The 22,191-nt window shown below is 34.7% G+C and overlaps 3 protein-coding genes across 3 annotated transcripts in view; all 3 read left to right on the top strand.

Moving 5' to 3' along the window:
- The window catches only part of cysu (peroxidase homolog), a 36,337-nt gene extending 18,883 nt beyond the window's left edge, over nucleotides 1-17,454 (top strand). The window contains exons 3-14 of the mRNA XM_076119788.1: nucleotides 2,808-2,884; nucleotides 4,342-4,432; nucleotides 10,425-10,616; nucleotides 11,003-11,199; nucleotides 11,468-11,641; nucleotides 13,743-13,821; nucleotides 13,948-14,093; nucleotides 14,356-14,597; nucleotides 14,828-14,960; nucleotides 15,118-15,580; nucleotides 15,672-15,818; nucleotides 16,025-17,454. Of these exons, the coding sequence (XP_075975903.1) occupies nucleotides 2,808-2,884; nucleotides 4,342-4,432; nucleotides 10,425-10,616; nucleotides 11,003-11,199; nucleotides 11,468-11,641; nucleotides 13,743-13,821; nucleotides 13,948-14,093; nucleotides 14,356-14,597; nucleotides 14,828-14,960; nucleotides 15,118-15,580; nucleotides 15,672-15,818; nucleotides 16,025-16,157 (2,074 nt within the window). The 3' untranslated portion in view covers nucleotides 16,158-17,454. The remainder of the gene's footprint in view (nucleotides 1-2,807; nucleotides 2,885-4,341; nucleotides 4,433-10,424; nucleotides 10,617-11,002; nucleotides 11,200-11,467; nucleotides 11,642-13,742; nucleotides 13,822-13,947; nucleotides 14,094-14,355; nucleotides 14,598-14,827; nucleotides 14,961-15,117; nucleotides 15,581-15,671; nucleotides 15,819-16,024) is intronic.
- Nucleotides 17,455-17,480: 26 nt separating this feature from the next.
- Nucleotides 17,481-20,757, top strand: LOC142976430 (uncharacterized). The gene has a single exon (XM_076119787.1). It carries the CDS (start codon nucleotides 17,601-17,603, stop codon nucleotides 20,298-20,300), a length of 2,700 nt encoding a protein of 899 aa, XP_075975902.1. The 5' UTR covers nucleotides 17,481-17,600; the 3' UTR covers nucleotides 20,301-20,757.
- A 379-nt stretch (nucleotides 20,758-21,136) lies between these two features.
- Nucleotides 21,137-21,776, top strand: Pfdn6 (prefoldin 6). The gene has a single exon (XM_076120206.1). It carries the CDS (start codon nucleotides 21,265-21,267, stop codon nucleotides 21,631-21,633), a length of 369 nt encoding a protein of 122 aa, XP_075976321.1. The 5' UTR covers nucleotides 21,137-21,264; the 3' UTR covers nucleotides 21,634-21,776.
- The last annotated feature ends 415 nt before the right edge of the window (nucleotides 21,777-22,191 follow it).

Here is a 22,191-nt window from a genome sequence, read left to right as displayed (position 1 = left end):
AGGACTAGATATTGTAAAAACTTTAGTCGTTTAAATTCCTGTTTTAACTTATTTAAAGTAATGAATGTGCCTATAAACTTAACACAAATGCCAGTAGCCGTAAAGAGGCGTAAAAGCAAAGTGCTACAAGGAGGTTAAGAAAACATACAAACTACTTTGAACTGAGCAAATGATTGCTGAGCAAACATTTGAGATTCACGATTTAAGCAGCGTATAACAAGTTGATGCAACGATTTATAAAAAATGAACTCACATAACGTGAGATTTAATGATCTTTAACTAAAATGTTTGTTTTACGTGGGAATACATACGTGAATGTGTTACTTATTTAGAAATAACTTTCGATAAGTTATTTTGCAATCAACAAGTTTACTTGTGGTCTGTGGACCATTTGTCTAGGCCTATAAATGGAAAATATAATTATCGAGATAACAATGTACTCTACCACTTGGTAGAGTTTGTGATTGCGCCTAGGTAGCAATAGAATAACTAGCAAAATTAGGCATGACCATTATAAAAACAGTTTAATTAGCGAATCACCAAAAATGGTCAGCGTGTCTGATGTGTAACGTTCAATCTATCCAAAATTAAAAAAACAGGTGACAAGCGAAGATTAGGCTAAGACGACAAAACAAAATCAAAAATGTACATATGTATGTTATTCTCATATACCACACACGATTCTCCTCATTTTCCCATTCCAAGAACGACCGTTAATCTCTTCTTCTAAGTAACATAGCTTACTAATATAAATACAATGAAAGTTATTTTCTAATAAATACAGCAGGAGTCTAGTGAGATGTAACATGTTTTACTTTTATCGCATATTTATGCAAAGTGATACAGTCATGTGACTCGGAAACCGGAACGAATTTGAAATGTTCATAAAAATTTAGAACTTATACGTATAATAGTTTTTTTTTGTTTGGCATGGTTCTGTATAATTAATTTTTATTATTCATATAGTGATTGAGGAAAGAAGTCAAAAGTTCATGTTGTTTATAATAAACATACACTTTCAATGTTCTGTTTGAGTACACGAACATTTTTTATGTTAAGTGATATGCCTAATAGAAATAAATGAATACTAACAGTTTTTGAAATGGTCGTGGAATTCTTAATTTTAGTGATTCAGCTTTATAATATTAGTATAGATTAGATAGTCATTTCAATTCTGCAATTATGCGAAAAATCAAAAATCTAAAAATCAAAAAACAAATAATAAAATCAACACGATGTTTTGATAAACAGTACCTTCACCGGGATATTTTCTTTTCAAGTACAGGTACCATGGGATTAAATCGGTATAAAAGAATACAAAAAATATGATCGATTTAAAACGAAATATGCAGCTAAAGACAACTTTAGCAAAAAAAAATTTTTATTGGTTACCAAACTCGTAAAACAATAAAATTCCGTTTAACAACACGCAATAAATTGTTTACATATTAACTTTTACGGTACCCAAAAATAGCTCCAAGCTTTTGAGGTTTATAGATATGAATCGATATTAATAACACAAATGTTTTAGGTATTTTGGCGCGTCCCACTTCCGTACAATATATGAATATGCAATTAATTATGTTACGTATTTGTCTACAAGCAAATTATAACTATGTTTTAGGCGTCTTCGTAAATTCATGCAAATCATAATGGATTTTTTAATGCAAAATGTTAAGCTTTTAGAATTAAACTTTCCTACACTCATACTTGAATGAAAACAAACTATACCTAAGTACAGGAAAACAAGACAAATTCGTTACAAATGGGAAAGGAAAGGAAACCTACAAAGCACAGTGCTAAATTATTTAGAAAATTTATATTTTTCTTCACCATGACACCCACCACAATGGAAATAAAATGTGAACTGATTACCAAGATCTCACATATAGCTGTCACTTTTAAACCAGGATTCAAAAATTCCCAGGCCAAGCCACAAAAAACCTTTACTCTAGTACAAAAGCGATGACTACACATCCAAAGATCCATACATTTTTGCGTAAAGCGTTATCTAAACCTAACACCGTACTCTAATATCTACATTGCTCATTACGTATGCTAATTACATTTCAAATCCTTTTTCCTCACTTTGTTCTCAATTCCCACAGATTTACATAACAAGCTATTTGTTACTGAATCTAGAAGCATATCACTGACTCCATCATAGTGTTACCAAATGTTAGAATCACGTGAAAACACTTAAAAAAACTGTTGGATAACGAACGATTACTATCATGTTAAGTAATGGCCTGATGTTATTAGATGTAGGCCAAGAGGCCAATTGCGATGAGTAAATAAAAAGAAATATTTTCTTTTGGAAACTGTTGTTGGTGTATAAATGTTTACTTTAGTTATTGCTAGCTAAGGCAATTAAAGGTGATAATTGACTTTTAACTATAGTAAAGGTTTTATAGGAAAAAAAATATTTGTATGTCTTTATCTAGGGTTTACGTGATTAATGATCATGAAAGACGAGCTACATCTTATTATTTTACCTAAATTCCTTTTAATGATTGCCCTTTAAGGTACAAAACTATGTAACGTACACTTGTTAAAGTTAAAAGAAGAACTGTATTTATTTATGTGTATTTTGAAAGGCAATAATACCGCAATAAATCACTGGTTAAAATCTTAACGATTCATATTTCTCAAAAGCAACACCTTCTTACCCATTTTAAGTTAACAAATAAGTCTTTAATACCAGCAATAAATACTTTACCATTTTACTGAGCAATTAAAGTCGCAAGTATTCTTTACGAGTCATAAATAAGATGGCATTAAGTAATTGAACGTGTTTTTTGTTTCAGTGGCTATGAAGGACAAGCGAATTGCATCACATACGAAGCCGTCAATCAGGCTTATCTGGAAGCCAGAAACAGAATCTGTAAGTATTTTGTATGTGAATCACTTTTGTCTTGCAATTTTGCTATTTGTATGCTGCGTTTGTGCACTGGATTATTGATGACGCACTAACGATTTATGTTATAATTTTACTATTTGTGTTTGCTATTTACGTGACCTGGAAATGAAATGACGAACTATCGACAGTATGTGACTGTCGGTACTTTCGGTATTCCCAATATTGTCGAAGAATCGATAAACGATTGATAGTTTCATAATATGGAATCCCTAGTCTGATGGATGCCGCGCAGAAATTCATTGATCAGTATTTATGATTCATATTTTCATTTCCAATTCCAAAGGAGCTCGTGGCTTAGTTAACAACAGCCGCGCGGATCGATCTCTGAGGTTAAGCCATGCTTACCGAGGTTGATTTGTGGATGGGTGACCATCTTGTACATTTCGAGTTCCTCCGTGTTTCGGAAGGCACGTTAAATTGTGGGTCCCGGCTGTCAATTTCGAAGATCTTTGACAGTCGTTAACAGTAGTCAGAAGCTTGAAAGTCTGACAACCAGTCTTACCGAAGGGTATCGTGTTATCCCAGGTAACTGGGTTGCGGAGGTCAGATAGGCAGTCGCTCCATGTAAAACACTGGTATTCAGCTGCATCCGGTGAGACTGGAAGCCGACTCCAACATAGCTTGGAAGAAAGGCTAAGCTGATATATATAATATTTTCATTTCTAAATTATATTTTGATGACTAGCACACTGCCAGTATTGATTTTTAATACCAGGTGCTCCAAAATCACATTGGAAGGCAAACTTTAATGTACTAAATATTTTACAAAAGAATGCAAAATTATTTTTCATCATCATAATACATAGTTGCAAAAATATACAAACCAACATATTATATAACATAGTAATATGCTTAATGTATGTAATAGTGTTGTCATTAGTTTGAAAGTATTACAAGTGCACACGCATATCGCGTTACCGTGTCATCGAGTGCGTGACGGCACATCTCATTATAACATCTTACATTAGATCTCTTCAGATAACAGTTTCTTTTTATGTGTACATTTGTTAGTATAATGATTTGACATGCTGTATAACCATGTTTTGAATGTAAAAGTAACCTTTAAACTCTTTAACGTCAGAGTATAGCTTGTATTGTTAATGTAAAGATGGTAAAGCCATATTTTCACAGACTATTGTCAGATTGCAAATAACATAGGAAGAAACATAGAACTCTAAAATAAAGCTTATTGTTTACTAGTGACGAAAAGAAAGACAAAAAAATAGAAGTTGAACGAACGTAAATAGTGACATATTTTTTGGCGCCACGACTACTGTCGGTTCAATATAAATGAAGTAGAAAGGATCATGGGGCAGCTGCTGTATATACCGGCCAATTTAAACAATTTCTTCTGCTTACACCAAAGATTTAAATTAATCTTTTTAAAGGAATCAAACAATAAAATGCCATTTCTTTTACAGTGGTATCTCAGCCGAAAGGAGACTGGAAGGCAGAAGACTTCGCTAGCGTCGGCGAGCTGATCCTCGACATCTCCATCAACTTGGCTCGAAGGTTAGTCTTATTCTTACAATTAGTACACAAACTACTTTCTACAAACAAATGTCATTAAAGGTAAACTAGATTGATTTGCTTTCCGACCTTTGGATAATGTCAACGTCTATTTACAATGCCTAATTGTCTCATACTTTGGACTCGATAAAGGTAAAATGTTGTGGTAGGTAATGTACATTTTTGTAAGTACATAATTATTAGGGGTTATATCTTATAAACCTTTTTTAGCATACTACAGTACAACACATGTTAAAATGCTATTTTAATTGCATTTTTATTTGGTTATTTGGTCACGCCGCTGCGGTAGGTCATCTTTTAACCGCGTAACACGACCTTTCAATCGCGTGTGTAATTTAACAGATGCGTGGTAAAAGCTGGGTCTCCAAAGTTCAAAAGAATAACTTGCATTTTTACTGCTCTTTTCAGCCAAATGCATTTCGTTATCTTTAATTTTTATTGCCGTATTTGGAGTTTACACTTATCTCACGAGAAGTAAACTTTCATTCGACATTCACCTACTGAACTTACAACCTTGATGTTACATGATCTTTTTATCCTTACACGAATTTTAATTGGCAACAATGCACGCGAATGTACAAGGCTAATCTTCTTTTGTTTTCTTTCGATTTTGCTCATGGCCATAGTCCACTCACGAGTACTCACGACAGCCGGAAAGAAATCAATGAGTATCGTAAATTGTAACATTAGTTTTACGTTTGTCAGTGACCTAATTTGTATCAGTTGTATCAAATCGCTAGCCTCATGTGACTACAACACAATCAAGCGGCCGGTAAAATGATCGTTTAATTTGAAACCACAACCACAATATTTGCACTTGTGTAACCTACCTGGGATTTAGAATAGTCGTTACGTTACTTTTAAAATAACTTCGTCTTCTTCTTATCGGGAATATATAGCCGCTAGTGAGGATACTTATAATAATTTTGTAGTTATATTTTTAGGATTGGTAATGTGTTTATCAGCGTTTTTCCCTTCACTGTAAACAGTGTTAATTAGATTGCAGCCAATTAAACTCATTAACAAAGTTGCAAATGTCAAAATTGCATTCTAATTTTTGCATAATTTTATGCATTTAGAATGTAAACATTGTATAGTAATACAAATTTAAGTGTAGGAGTACAAGACGATTATAATCCTGGGTCCTTGATCTTACAAATGGGTGGTCGCCTACGATATAAACTGACCTTATAGCAGCGAGCGGGAGTTTGCAAAATGTCATCTCGTCTCATTATCAAGAAATAGTTGACTCACTGCATCAGACGGAAGTAGCCGAAGACTGCCGAGTGATTCCGAATGGACATTCACTTCCTTGAGAGAGTAATGGACAGTGATCGTCAGATTAAACGATTATAAAGTCCATAAAGGTCTTGGCAATGTCGTTTAGTAAGAGATAAGTGCCAATTCTGCTATAGAGCTCCCAGTAAAGAGTTGGTTAATTAGATCGTTACTGATGAAGTTATTATATTAAGTTGCTACAGATTAATATTGAACTTGATATGGCTATATACAAGTTTATGTATCCCGCTGCCAGGCAAATGGCTCTCCTTTCTCCTAAGTCTCACTTCCCGGTTTTATATCCCGTCAAGAGTTGTGTAAGCTGGAATTTAATTTAAGATTAGCTCTGTAAGAAAGGTATTTCGTGCAAATTTGTATTTTTTAAAGAATGAATTAAATATGTGTTTTATTTTTTATCGAACTCTACGATCTCTAAATAACTTAATTTGTTAAAATGCGCAAATTTACATGTAACTCTATGTTCTTCATAATTAAACAGCTCATTATGAAAGGTTTTAACACTTTTACTACATTTGTTAATTGCATTACGAAATTATTTTGTAATGAAGACCAATACAAGGTCGAAGTAGGCATAGATATTATCCGACTGCGTTGAGCAAAGAGAGGTAATGTTGTTCATCTGCTGATCTTGAGAAACGCGTTGAAATAACTATGTTGATTTTGATTAATGAGATATTTTTATAACTATGAAGGCTAGTGAGATTTTAAAGGCTGGGAGCTTACTTACTGTTAACATACGAGTTAAATTACCGGTCAATTCTGCTCACCTAAATATTAATTTATTTGGTTACCTAAATAATAAGATATCTTGTGTAATAAATTGTTGATCTTATCGGGAATATATAGCCGCTATGTAGGGAGCGTTTTTTCTTTGAACAATATTGAATACATATTAATGACCTATAACTCTCTGTGTGCTAAGCGTAACTTTTCTTTTGCTTTGCCAAAAAGTCAGTTAGATTTTGGTTCGCCACATCTTAAATCTAATTTAGTCTAGTAATGACTATGGTTTTGATATAATTTATCATAATTTAGCTATTTAATTTAGACTTTAATGAAGTAAGTTTTAAAGATATACATACGTTTCAGTATAGCTTTTAATAACTATTTTATATATATATATATATAAAGATTCTTCATACTACAGTTATGATTGCGTATCATGTGTAAGGTCAATCCGCAAACAATTTGATTTCACGAGCGTCAGTCACGACTGACAGATGTGGGTCGATACGTGATATTAGCATTGTTTCTACTGTCTTAAGACTACTGAATAGATATTGTAATTGATGATTTAATAATGAATATGTGTAGTAATATAATAATACTAGCTTCTGTCTTCTAGCGCTTTCGTCAGCGTGAAGAGATTCCCCGAAATAAACGGGTACTGCTGTGCACAGTTTTTGTCAACCCACTGAAAAACATCTCCAGCCTCTTCTGATTTACTCCGATACTACTACTCATCCCTATACAATCGCAGTCATGGTCAGGCTTTACCAGCAATAAAATAAAAATATTGTCATTTGTGTTAGTGATAAATGAAAAGATTAAACTTTCAAAGCCATGGGAGATGCGCTGTTTACATGTTTCATCATCTTCATCATTCTTACCACATCACCTGATTAGTTATTTGACTTTTAACATCAATTTTATTGGAATGTACTGAAAAATAGGTCAAAACATTTATTCACCTTCTGAAACAATAGGATGAACATACTTCGGCCTATCATCTAGCCGCCAATTTCGTGCTACGGATTCTAACAATGAGTAGAAACAAAAAGTTTGAACAATACCACACAATTAATGTTGTATTGTTATATTTACAATCGAATAGCATCAATTATGATTCACTTGAGATATTGAACTATTTATATAACTATGGATGACTTTGATAGTGCTTTTTTTATAACGAGTACCTAATACATAGGTGATTAGTACTGTTAGTATGTAAGTACGTAAGTTACTGATACATCCGAATTTAAGCTTAATGGAACTTATATATAACTCACTGCTCTTCAGCGACGAAATATAAACGATGAGCGAACGTGGATTAGTAGTAATATGAAATGTATTTGTTAGTCGAACTCGAAGGTAGTTTCAAACTTTATCGAAAGTAAGAAAACAATATAATAGCACTGCTTTCTTTAGAAGGGAACATAATGTATGTGCCCAATAAAGCAAGTCAGTGTTTGCTATCTTGATAAGCCTGTGCCATGAATGTGTATTACTATGTTACAACATTCGAGCATACCATTCTAATCCCTTTCATGCTAAACATACACTGGATAAAGTGCCTTGCTCAACCCAGACCCATAGCCATATTTCCATAGTGTATACTTATCATAAGAATTGCGAAAGTAACCCTTGTATGTCTGTCTGTTCTACAAATTTGTCTAAACTGCTGAACCGAATGAGAATAGGCAGTGTATCATCCAAAGTAGCTTTAGCCATTAGCGTAGTAATTCTATGCAAATTAACATAGAGACACGAAATAAATACCTTCGTAGGCGCCAAATTTATTTAGCATTTTATATTCAACGTTATTAAAAAGCGTGGTATGCTTATTGATATAATAAAATAAGCATTAAAGGGAAATAACTGTTATTTCGTTATGTAATTGTGAACTTGGCTAATCTCTTTGTGATGAAACTTTCCAATTATGTCTTATGTAAGGTGTACAATAGAAAGATGAATCTTGATGTTACATTTAAAGATTTTATTGTTTTAAATATTCGTGTTATTGTTTTGTCGTGAGGTCGATTATGGTACTGTGAAATGGGATCAAGATGCCTTGGGGTAATTTCGTGTAGTAAAAAGTACGTAATGTAGAGTCAAAGCATGTGAAAAATGGTCTTCAATCGATCTCAATTTGTGATAATTTGTTCGTAGTTACGTACTTTTATTTTATTTCTTTCAAAAAACATTACTTTACTATTCTTTAACACCAGCCCTAGTCGTAAATCTTTCAAGCTTGAATAGGCACAAAAACGTCTCTTAAAACGTCGATATTGCTATCAGTATGCATACTATATTATTATTAACACATTAAATCCAAAACAAATCGATAGTAAACAGCATAACATGTTACAACAGCACCATAACTTATCTACCCAGCCTTCAATCCATTCCAATTTAAATAAACAAGTACGAAATCTCCGTGCAAAACTAACATATCATGGTCGATGGCCTAGAGCATATTGTCTAACATTAAATTCAATTAAAAACTTGTACATGGACACCTTGAACTACATAACTTTGTAACCTTTATTATTGAAGAAATACGTATGCTGTCATCTTGTTATTAGTTAGTTAAAATAACATTAGTGCAGACCAAAAATTGATAATTAATCAAAATATACCATATTTCTACATTGTATTTATCAAAATGCATTATCATTTCTCGTTTATTTTAAGAATAGGAGCCAAAGATATAACTAAATTAGATACCTAATAGATACATGATATTGTTTTTCAATATTTAACCTACCTTTGCCGTGAAATATTTGATTAAGGAATCATAGATTTCAAAACGTATTTACCTAAAATATAACAGTTTCAATAGTAACTAAAGGAGCCATTAGGAAGTTATAAAGTCGACCATCTACGATATAACGACTTCCCAATGGTAGCAAATCGCTTCACAGATAAGCAAGCTTCGAAAGGAAGTCTTAAACCTTTATCCAGCAGAGGGACACATACAAGGCTATTAAAAAAAATAACCCATTAATGTCCGACTGCTGGGCAAGAGTCTCCTCCCAAAATGAGGCAAGGTTTAGGCCATGAGTCCACAACACTACACTGTCCACTACACACTACAAAGTGCGGGTTGGGGACTTTACATACCATCAAGAACTATTCTACAGAACAAATAGACTTAAGGATTTAATCTATGACACTGCTACTCGTATTTAGCAGCTATTTTATAGAGCTTATATCACATCAGTCTAATAAGCATCCGTTACATTATAACGATTCAAATAATAGTAATCTGAACTTTACAGCAATTAGCAATGACATTTACATATCAGTTACGTTCTAAATGTCCTTATTATCCATTGCCTAATGCATTCAATTGATTTATTTTTACCAATAAATTGATAAAGACCAATTAGGTTTAAAGCGGAACTCCGATGATCTCACTGCTTTTGGTAGTAATGTTTCGTTTAATTTGCGTACATATGTTTGATGTACTGAAATAAATCATTGAATAAACCTTGACATTTGTTGTATCCGTTACTGAATTGCAGGCAATAAGCATTAGTTAAGTGTATCATTCGATTATGTATCGCAATAAACGCCTATAGCTGCTTGTTATAGCCGTTACTGATTGGGAATATATGCTATTGTTATTTAGCAATGTCACGGATTTACTTATAGATATGCATTCCTTTAATTCGGACATTAGTCCGAGACAAATCACTCGTTAAGTTTATGTTGAAAAGGTAATTGAACTAAATGAAGCCGTAAAGAGGTGCAAGTATTTTGACATAGCCGTGAAAAGTACTTGTATTACGGTTATTATATTTTACGTCACAATTTTTGCGATCTTAACAAAATACACTACAAAGCCCGGTATGTAGGAGCTTTTATTATTAGTAACTTCCATAATATTTCTATAAGTCTCAATAATCCTATTATAAGCTTTACAATTCTCATATTATTTATTGTTCAACAGATACGGTCTGACATACGAAGAGATCGAGAAAGGACTGCCCCTCATCGACACCTCCCGTACTCTGATCCGTGAGGTCTGCCCTCCCGTGTTCTCCCATGTTGAGTGCAGGGCTGGCAAGTACAGGCGCATGGATGGACTCTGCAACAATCTGCAACACCCGACCTGGGGCGCGACCATGGCACCCTTCCAGAGGTAAGAAGAAAGCCGAAGAATGCCTTGTGGAACTGCTCATCCATATCTTACATTCAATGAAGCTAAAAATCTGCTAGAAATAATATACTGTTTTGTACCAACTTCACCTACTTAAACAGAAAATAAAGAGCCGTTCATAACTTGCATACTTTACAATTTCTTCGAATGTGTATGACAGACACATTATAAAAATTACAATGAGCTCTTAGACAACCGGAAACAGATCTTTATATCGTTTGACACAACGACTGGAAAAAAACACGAAACAAATTACAAACACAACATGCACTACTAATATAAACAGTGAAAGTTTTGCTCGGAGCTAAGCCCCTTGCAAAACCAGGTAAAACATAATAGACGTCTTTACGTATGTTTCCTTTTTGCAGATTAATAGGACCACTTTTCGCTGACGGTATCAACGCGCCTCGTATAGCCCACCACGGTCGTGACCTGCCGCTTTCTCGAGTGGTGTCCCGCACCATGCATCCTGATGAAGGCTTCCACGACCACGCTGGTACCGTGATGGTCATCGCTTGGGGACAGTTCATGGATCACGATTACACGCTTACTGCTACTCCTCTTGGTAAGTTTTACTCAAAAACAGGAAGAATATATGATAGGAAACTTTCTCAGACATTATTTTTAAGAACAGTACTAAGAACAACACCCCTAATTAAAAATGTTCTTGACCTATAAATCTAAAATATGGCTTGACCTTCTGCCTGTCAGGCGTCAAAAGCAAAAAATGCATACCGATCTACAAAGACAGCTCTCGAATATACTGACAGAATTCCACCTATCAATTAATTCGGGTTCAGGTAACAGTAATTTATTGTGTCGTTTGTTTTTAGATCCCATCAATCGTAACGACCCTGAAGAGTGCTGCAAGCGTCCCCCTCACCTGAAGCATCCCTACTGTAATGAGATCCGCATTCCTGATGATGATTACTTCTACCGTCTGTTCGGAGTCAAGTGCATCGACTTCGTCAGAGGATTCCCCTCGCCAAGACCCGGCTGCCGTCTGGGTAAGAAAACAATACTGTTTTTAATATTGATCTGTAGTATCGGAATCTTCGTTATCAAATCATCAGTTGGTCTTAAATGTAGTTTATTGATTACCGTCTTCGTTAATTAGTACGGAAACGTTTGGTTCATAAACTTTTCGGCCACCCATCTTTTGTCTAACTGTGACGAATCTTACCTCATTGATCTTTTAACGGGTGGTAATTGAATAATATTATTGAAAAGTCGGTTTAACGATCAAAATGATTCTAGTTTTATGCTAAATTATTGGTAAACGTTTTGAATTCCCAACGTTATTTCGTAGTTAGGTATAATAAAATTATCCTAATGGTAAACCAATGTCAATTCATAGACTTATAAGGTGCGCATTGAGCAACCGTTCATGTATATTTTGTGGTCGCTTTACGACATTTCATGCGCTGGTTCTAGTGACATATGAGACTTTGATCTTAAATAACGTTGCAAAGTTAAACATTCGCAATTTAATCAGGCACTAAATGTTAATTAGCAATTATTCTTATTTTATGAAGTCGAAAGGCTAGTTTCAATGAACCTGGACTACACCGAAGCTTAATATCAACCTGTAGGACATTGTTTTAGATCTCAAATCGTACTACTCTTTAATTGTTGGTTACGTAAAGATTATTGTTGTTTTGCCATAGATACTGGGGCAACGTTAGCTAGAAGGAACTTCCCTTTTCAGTTCAAAACCCAAAACCGTAAAATTAAATCTTTTTGAAGTGTCGAAACTGCTACACTTTCGTTTCCTAGTGCTATTACAGTTGTAATACAAAGGAAACCGCATACAAATGATGTTATTAAGCGCACATTATGAACGGACGAGCGCGTACGGAACATAGATGGACATACCTTGTGACCTCAGTGACCAACAATGGTGTATAATGTTAGATCAGATTGTTATCTACCCGTCATCTGCCTTAAGGGAGAGTTTTATTACGTGTAGCCTCCAGTCTTATTGCGTAATCTAGTGCTAAATGTTATCTGAGGGCGTATGGCATTCACACAATTAGAGTACTGCACCTACCTTTCTCTTTAAACTACATATGTATGTATACTGCCCACATATTGCTACTTGTAACAATCATTGGCAGCACTAGTGTAGAGACTAGAAATGCGTGTCTGTTCTTATCTTGTTCTTATTTCTTGATCGTATCCCACGTTAACTTGGGTCGGTACAACATGTTTCCGTTCTCAAAAACATGCCGCTAGCAAATTTGGCAAATGTTTTCACAATTGGGCTGCCCCCTGCCCTTGCGCAGACCCTCCTTGGAAATCATTAAATCAAAGCTCATCGTCACAAAATCATAAAAATAAAAGACATAAGCTTCTAATATTTGAACATGTTTGTCTAAGTTAATTAAGTTTTCCTGTAAGTGACAATCAAATTGAAACGTATCCGCTCATTTGCATTCGATGCTTATCAAATTCAAATGAAGCAATAGTGACTAAGAAACCAGTTTATAGCTGATAGATATCTTATAGTCTAGTGAGACAGGGTCTGAAATTCTTCAAAGCCGTTAGCATAAAAATCGTAGGCTAAGCGCCAAATAGCGCCGCTTTCACAATAAAAGAGGTATTAGATATCAAATCTAATATCTGTTAAACGTATGCGAATATGTCATTAAGAAATTGCTTACAAAATGCTAGGGAGTTGTATAAATAGGCAATAAAGTTTAACATATTATAGGCTCGTGACACGATAAATACCTGTCACGTTATATAAAGATATTAAAGGGAGACTGGACAAATCAAGCCTAGCCCGAAGGTTGACTAGCTTACTTGATGGATAGACGTTCTATTTATTTAATAATTTGATTGTTCATAATTGCAATGGATTGCATAGATAAATAATATGACTGATCACGATATGCGGGATATATGACATGGGTTGTGCGATAAAATAATGACTTGATACAAGTTTTGCTTAATTTACAAGTTCTTCAAAAATACTGGAATAAGATTGGAAGCCCTTGAAAGCTAAGAACCAATTAAATGTAGATGGGATAAAAATAGCTCGACGAGAACTTGTTTATATCTTGACAACTTGGCTAATATTAATCATCGTAAATTATTCTCTCACAGGTTCCCGAGTTCCTTACAACACTCTAACCGGTGCCATTGACGGAAACACCGTATACGGAGTCACAGAGAAATTCGCCAGGTACTTCATTACGTTAACTATATTATATTTATTTTTAAGCAAACCATAAGTTTGTTTTTCTAATGTACTTTTCTGATTAATAAGACTCTTAAGATTACATAAATAAGCCTTTTTTTCGTATTTTAGGAAGTTGCGTACAGGTTTCGGTGGTCTTCTCCGCATGAACCCAGTATTCAAAGAATACGGCCTCAAGGACTTGTTGCCTCTGAAACTCGACATTCCTGATGAAGGCTGCACCAGGCCTAACAAGAACATGTACTGCTTCGAAGCTGGTAAGCAACACTTTAAAACACTCCCTTTTGAAAAGACTTCATTCAATTCTGCCGAATGTAATTTGCGGTGTCGTATTCTCTACTCCTCAATCGCTTACAACGTTTTTTTATATAAATAAAGTATATTAAACCCATTAATGTCCCTCTTCTGGACAAGGGCCTCTTCGCGTACTCAGGGAGGGGTTAGGCCTTGAATCCATCACGCTGGCTAATTGCGGGTTGGGGATTTTTAGCAATCAACTAAAAAAAATCTTAATTTCAGGTGAAATTCGTGTGAACGAACAGCTGGTCCTGACTGTGATGCACACCCTGATGGCTCGTGAACACAACCGTGTGGCCAACGCTCTGGCCGAAGTCAACCCTCACTGGGACGACGAGACCCTGTTCCAGGAAGCCAGGCGCATCAACATCGCCGAGATCCAACACATTACATACAACGAATTCTTACCTATTCTGCTTGGAAAGGACGTCATGGAGAAGTTCGGTCTTGTACTCGAGAAAGAGGTAACTGTTGCTGAAATCAATTTCAATCCATTTGCAATACTCCTTCATTAATATTGAGAAAGATTTGCTTCATACTAATCGCTACTAAGAACATTGAAGTCAGTTTGCCTCATCAAGTATTGAATTCAAAAGCGGTTATATAACAATTGCCCCATAGTTAATCGAACTTATCATAGATCGGCATTCACAGATTGCTTCATAATTGAGGTAACTCAATCGTATTGTTTCAGGGTTACTGGGACGGTTATGACCCAGAGGTGAATCCCGATGTCATTGCCTCCTTCGCCGCTGCTGCCTACAGATTCGGACACTCATTGTTGCCTACTGCTGTAGAAAGATGGTCTAAAGCACACAAATTCATTGGTAAGTTTTTAATAATTTGACCCGTATTGAGAAATTATTAAATTGAGGGTCACAATACGACCTTTCTCTAAAAATAGATAACATTAGAAATTGTATTTAATAACATTAATATAAAAAATACAATTTATTAATATTTATAAAATATAATTTATTCCAGCCTCTAAGAGATTGTCGGACCTCATCCGTAGACCGTACGATTTGTACAGAGCTGGTGTTCTTGACGAATACGTTATGGGTTTGATGAACCAAGTAGCGCAAGCTATGGACGACTCTATTACCCAAGAGGTTACAAACCATCTGTTCAAAAAGGTCGGAGCTAGATTCGGAATGGACTTGGTATCGTTCAACATGCAAAGAGGTCGTGAATTTGGTCTGCCTGGTTACATGGAGTTCAGAAAGTTCTGCGGTCTTCCCCACGCTGATAGCTTCCAGGATCTGTTCGGTTCTATGCCTAACCAGACTGTTCAGAAATATGAAACCATCTTCGACCACCCCATTGATGTGGATCTTTGGTCTGGCGGTGTGTCTGAGCGACCTCTACCTGGTTCTATGTTGGGACCCACTTTCGCGTGTATCATTGCTACTCAGTTCTCTTACTCCAGACGTGGTGACAGATTCTGGTAAGTTTTCAACTACAGTTTTATATCTATTTCAATACCCAATGCTTGCAATCAAGAACCATTAAATTTAATTATTGTTTTTACGTTCCAGGTTTGAATTGCCCAACCAGCCATCATCATTCACACCAGAACAGCTTGTTGAAATAAGAAAGTCTCGTCTGGCGCGTGTCATTTGCGACAACACTGACATTATCGACACTGTTCAACTCTACCCTATGGTCTTGCCCGACCATGAACTGTAAGTGCTCAATAATAATATATATTTAACAATAGAAATAAGTGTGAAATTCTCAGAAAAATCACATTATAGTTGATTGCTTCATCCAATAGGCGACGAACAGACTATAAAAACGTTTCGAAATGAATAATTTAGAAAAGATTATAGGGAAAATCTCATATGTATTTACGTGTTTTTTTACTAATTTGAAATTATTTGTTTTCCAGAAACCCTCGTGTACCATGCAGAAGTGGTATCATTCCACAAATGGACTTCAGCAAGTGGGCAGAGCCTGCGCCATTCCACGGTGCTGCCAAACAGTTTGTGAGTAGCTTCAATCCGTACTTGGGCAAGAAGTAGTCGCACCATATAGAGTATTCACGTAGAGTAATGTATTAGTCAACGTTTACTGTACTATGTTCAGATAATGCAAGCTAAATAGTCTTTTGAACATCAATGTTACGACAAATTTGTATGCAGACGTATTTGGCTTGAACTTTTAACATCGACCTCATTTGAATTTGTTTAATATTTCCACTTTCTGTGTCTTTTTGTATAATGTTTCGTAATTTTCACTTGGAGGTCTTTGTTAAAATGTTGTTTTTTTATTAGTTATAGTGTACATAATAATGATACACAGCGTTAACGATAACTTTACTGAGGCAGCTGTAAATCTAGTTAAAATATATTAATACTCATGTTGTCAAGAATGAAGCTGTCTTATTAAAGTCATCGGAGTGTATTTTCAAGTCATCGTGTATTAGAATCACATTTGGTCGTTGCCTACATCTTTAAAAGATGAAGGTCTTTAGCTCGCCGAATGTAGTAAAAATGGCCAAGTGCAATGAACAAAAAGTGCATGTTAAAAATTAAGTAAACTATTTATAAAATATAGAATAAGAGTTTGTACAAAATTTATTTAGGAGATGGCTTAACAGAAGCTGCTGTGCTTTTAATTGCCATATACATTAAGTTACTTTAGTTTTGAGCATGTTCACATTTTTGCATATTTTTTGTAGTAGATTTTATAAAGTCAAATTATAGAGAGCTGGGGGTTGGTACATACGATTTTCAAGCACCTGAGAATAGTCAACGATTCAAGGTAGACGTACTCTGTATTTCTACGAATTCACATTTCATTCACCCATTATTTAGTTTTGTGTCACCTCCAGTATTATCACTGTAGTTTGTAAGTTTTGTAGCATTAAGTATTTAGTAGATTTGTTCACCGCTTATTTTTGTATGTTAAGTTTGTATATTTGAAGCGATACTTAGTGAATAATATTTAAACCCTTTAAAAAACACATCTTCAAGTTTCATAACGAAATAGACTTCCACTTTTCTAAGATCGCAGAGAAAATACAATCTACTTATAATAGAAATAGAAATGTTGTTTTATCTACAAGAGCATCTTCCGTCGTGAAAATGAGTGCCAAAAATTTTAAAGATCCTCAATTTAATTTTTATACTTTGTCATTCAGTCTTTCTCATTTATTCACTTCATGGTCACTTTTCCCCATCGACGCAGATGTTCATGTACGTACTCAGATTGTTATTTTTTATTTATTTGTAATTCAAGTTGATGTATAAATTGTAACGACAATGCATGGTAGATTTGTGTAAATACAAGTACAACGTAAATAAATATTAGCAAGTAGCACTGGTTTTATTACCCACCACACAAACACCGACTATGAAACATTAGACGATACGCACAGAATTGAATGGTAAGTAGGTAATCACAGTTATCTTATTCAACCGAGAAACCTACAAACACTTACTAAAATTATACTCTATCCCCAGATGACTCACGCTGCTGTCGTTGAGAATAATGCCACTAAACACGACGAACTAACCAAAGACGGAAAAGATTGCAACCAAACAGAAATTACTGAGACTGCTACTCCAAATCCCACACTAGTTTTACTGGAGGCTCAAACGGTTAATAACACTGTCGATATAACTACTACCACTACTGAAAATACAGCTGTCGTTACTGAACCGAGTATTACGATAGAAGCTACTACTAAAGAAGCGGGCATTAATAAAACAGAAAACAATGAAATCAACGACAAAGACACAGTTCTTAAATATGTTTACAAGGATAACGAAAAAAAGAAGTTGTTTAACAAAGGACACTATAAAAACAGTTTAGAACGTCGAAAACGTTCGCCAGAAGATCCCTTGAGTCCACTCCCAAGCAAATATCAAAATCCAGGTCTCATTGTAAATTATGAAACTTCTCACGCACCTACTGCATCGGCGAGCTGGTCTCCTCCACTTGCAAACATCAAAGAGAGTGACCTAGCAGACTTCCAGGTCCAAACTCGACATAATAATCCTAATGCTAAAAACGACGAAAATAAACAGAGGTCTTACAAAGACTCTAGTGAAGTATCAAGCCTAAATAGTAGCAGTGATGAAAGCCCCGAAAGAGATGAATATAAGAAAAATGATAATAGAGAAGCTTCTAGTCGCGAAAGTAATGAGAGTGGAGAGCGAAGAAATTATAATGATAGGAACCAAAACTATTCTGCGCGCAATCAAAATAGCGCTGAAAGTACAGAAAACGACTATAGAAATAATGGTAAATATTCTTCCCCTCAAGATTCAAGTAAAGAAAATCTTGAAAATTATGAAAGCAGAAAACCAGATACCAAGAGTTCTGAAAGTAAAGATAGCGCAGAAAGTTCCGAAAAAAGTTACTATTCAAGCAGCGAGAGACCTCATGACGGTAGTCGAGAAAATACAGAAAGTGGCAGATACAGTAACAATCCTCAAAGGGAATCGTACCGAAGGGGAAACTCAGACTCGTCTAGTGAAGATAGTGGTGAAAATAATAATAAAAGACATAATGATAGACCTTACGAATCTCATTACGGCAATAATCGTGAACAAAATAAAGAAAACTATCAGAGAGAGGAACCTCACTCATCTGATGAAAGAAGTAATGAAAATGATAATGGAAGGTACAGTCAAAGCAGTAGATCTCATGAGCCTCAACACTACAATGATCAGTCTTACAATAAACAAAGCCCACGTGGAGAAAATTTGGTGTCTTCTATCGAAAATAGCAACGAAAGTAGCGAGAAAGAAACAAATGGACCGCGTTATAGCGAAAATCAAAGAAGTGATCTAAAAAATCCTACTAATAGTACTTCATCTTTACCAATACAGGACATTGATCTAGGCGACTTCAGTTATGAAAGAATCAATGTTAATGAAAATGGAAAAGTAGTGGCTGCAAAGGATAATCATGAAGAACGAAAAGAACCTTTAGATCCTAACTCAGCCGTAGAAATATTACAACCTAATGCAATTAAACCGGAAACAAAACATCATGATATATTACAGCTAGTGACAAGTATACATACACCTCTTAAAGAGTATTCGGATAAAATAGTCCACATAAACGATGGTGAAGTGAGACCTGTTGTAGAGATACAGAGAGAAAATGATGATGATTCAAGTGAAGAAGATACCAAAGGCAATTTAAGAAATTCTGAAAGTTTGGAAGATATTCTAGATGGCAAAGTTCCCCAAAGCATTACTGGCAATGATCAAAACAGTAAGATTGTTGCACCAAAAGAAGCAGAGAGTGGAGATGTGAAACAGCAATTCGAAAGAATACCTTTAAATTATAATCACAATGAAAAAGTTCAACAAAATGAAAATCAATCAAATGACTCACCGAAACAAGACGATGTTCCAAAGCAAGAAGATGCTCCTCCGAAACCAGAACTTGCTACTAGAGAAGAATTTTCACCCGCAGTAGAATATGCTCCGAAAGATATCAAAGAGCAATACAGTCCTAAAGAACAGTATAGTCCTCAGGAACAATATAGTCCTCAAGAACAATACAGCCCTAAACAAGAATATGCCTCAAAACCAGAAGAAGCTCCTAAAGAAGATATAGCCGCCGCAAAACCTGAAGAAGGAACTGTCGATGTTTTCATACCTGAAATTAAATTTGACGATATACAAATTCAGCTCCCCGAAATAAAATTGCCCGACGATATATTAGCTTTTACTAAATCTCACTCGCCTTATAAAGATGAAAGTGATAATGAAGATGATAAGAACTCGCGTTATCATTATCAACCAAGTAGTAGTTACGTCAGGGACGAACCTAGGCAACGTAAGAATAAAAAGAACGATGATGACGACGAGGAGGAAGATCGTGACTCTGGCCCTGCTTATTATGGATATTACGGAGGTGATGATAAGAAAACTCAAGAATACAAAGAGGAAAAGGAGGTTGAAGAAGAAAGTGATGACGAAGATGTTGACTTGTACGAGAAGTTCGTTCGTGAGAGATTCGGCAAACGAGGCACGTTTGAAAAAAGGTCGGAAAGGTTGGAAGACCGACCACTGAATCCACAACTATCAAAAACCATACAAAATATCCTAAAGAAAACAGCTGTCATCGACGAACAAGCCAAAAAGAGTGGAGATCCCAATGCTGGTTACATGTGGACTCTGGAGTATGGAGAAAACTTGTAGGTAGTCAGATGATTTCATAGAATTATAGTTATTGTAGGTGTAATAGTAGTGGAATTACTACATAGGCTGATAGGTTAAGTTTTTGGCATTTAATTGTATAATTAAAATCCTAAGTGGATTTCGTAGAGCGCACCAAAAAATATTGATTTCCAACCATACATGCACAATACACGTACCTACTTTTAAAAGCAATTATTTTACCTACTGATATGTGGCAGTATGCTTATCGCTTGCCAAAATTAAGTAATTAAATAATTAAGCAATATTTGTATTTGCCTTATCTTAATCACCGTCCTTAATTCTCTTTTACTTTTTAGGTGAAAAATAATTATTATTCTTCTAAAAAAAATAATTTGGTTAATTAAAGCTTATTTTAAAAATATACATAGTGTAAATATGGGATGTAAATATTTATAAAATTTAATTTAAATAAATGGTGTTTAATTTTACATAGAGTTATTTGTTTTTTTATATTTTACCTTCCCTCCTTAAATGTATTATCTAGTCTTCAAGAAGCAGAATATTTTTTATGCAATTGAAAGTATTTATCACACTGCGTACAGTGTAAGTCAATTCACAATCATAACAGTAGGTACAATGTATAGTACACTACCTAGGCAGCCCATTGGATCAATTAAATAGTCTGTTTAACATTTAAGTACATAATTTGTTACCTATATAATAATTTCGTTATTTTTTTATTAGTTATTCCTAATAATACGATCGTTAACCGAGAGCGATTTAAAACGGATAAGTCAAAAAAGATTAAAGAGAAGAAACTAAACGAAGCCAAAGCGAATCTAAAAATGTCAAATGAAATGTCATTAATGTCAATTTCATAACCTAAAATTTCCTTTCTTCAAAAATAGATGTGAAGCTACCGTGATTTGAAAAAGTTATAATTATACAAATATAAAGGTATTTCTTTGCTGGTAAATATCACATAACGTAAATTTTTGTCACAATGGCGGAAGAAATCCAGAAGAAAATGCAAAAAGAGCTTGAATTGCTAGGAGGTATCCAAAAGGAATTCCGTAAGGCGATCTCTCAGAAACAACAATTAGATAGTCAGTTGAATGAAAATAAAGCTGTAAAGGTAGAATTATCGTTATTGGCGAAAGACGCAGAAGTATACAAATTGATCGGGCCTGTGTTAGTGAAACAAGACTTAAATGAGGCTACACAAAATGTCGCAAAACGTATGGAGTACATCAGTAAAGAGATCAAAAGAGCAGACGACCATATATCTGCACTAGAGAATAAGCAAGAAGCTCACCAGGAGAACTTAAATAAGCTAAAGAATGATCTTAACAGACTTAAATTGAAGGCTTGAAGAGTGATGTGAGGAACCTAACCAGTGTCGATACATTTGTGTATCAAATGCTTCAGTCTACAATTAATTACTACTTCTGCATTGTATAACTGTATTTAAGTAATTTTACTATAAAGAATAACATTAAAAATGTATTAATAAAGTATTCTCTTTTACTTTGTACCTATTTTAGTTCTAAATTTTAATAATCTCGTTAGTAGGTAATTCATCTGAGAAACAATTTTTTTTTAAGTCACACACTGTTTCGTGTCTATGATACTCTAATTTGTGTAGCTCTATTTTAGCATTTTTGAAATCTTATCCGGTTTGCTGTCAACTCAAAAAGTTTGGTTATTACATTTTCTTAATTAAATTATTTCTAAGTGGTATCATTATTTTATTTCTGCATATCTTGGTGTATTCCGCTAGACCAATTTAATCAAATAGAAACTATTTTCTTTGAATATAATTCTGAAGAGTTAAGTGAAGGGCATTTGTGCCTGCACTTTGCCAGCGCACTTGCGCATGCAAGTGCGCCTCAATAATCAATGTTAAATAACTTTTAGCCATGCAAGGTTT

The sequence above is a fragment of the Anticarsia gemmatalis genome, chromosome 11 (genome assembly GCF_050436995.1).
Source record: "Anticarsia gemmatalis isolate Benzon Research Colony breed Stoneville strain chromosome 11, ilAntGemm2 primary, whole genome shotgun sequence".
Lineage (NCBI taxonomy): Eukaryota > Metazoa > Arthropoda > Insecta > Lepidoptera > Erebidae > Anticarsia > Anticarsia gemmatalis.
This window is presented reverse-complemented; position numbering and strand designations above follow the sequence as displayed.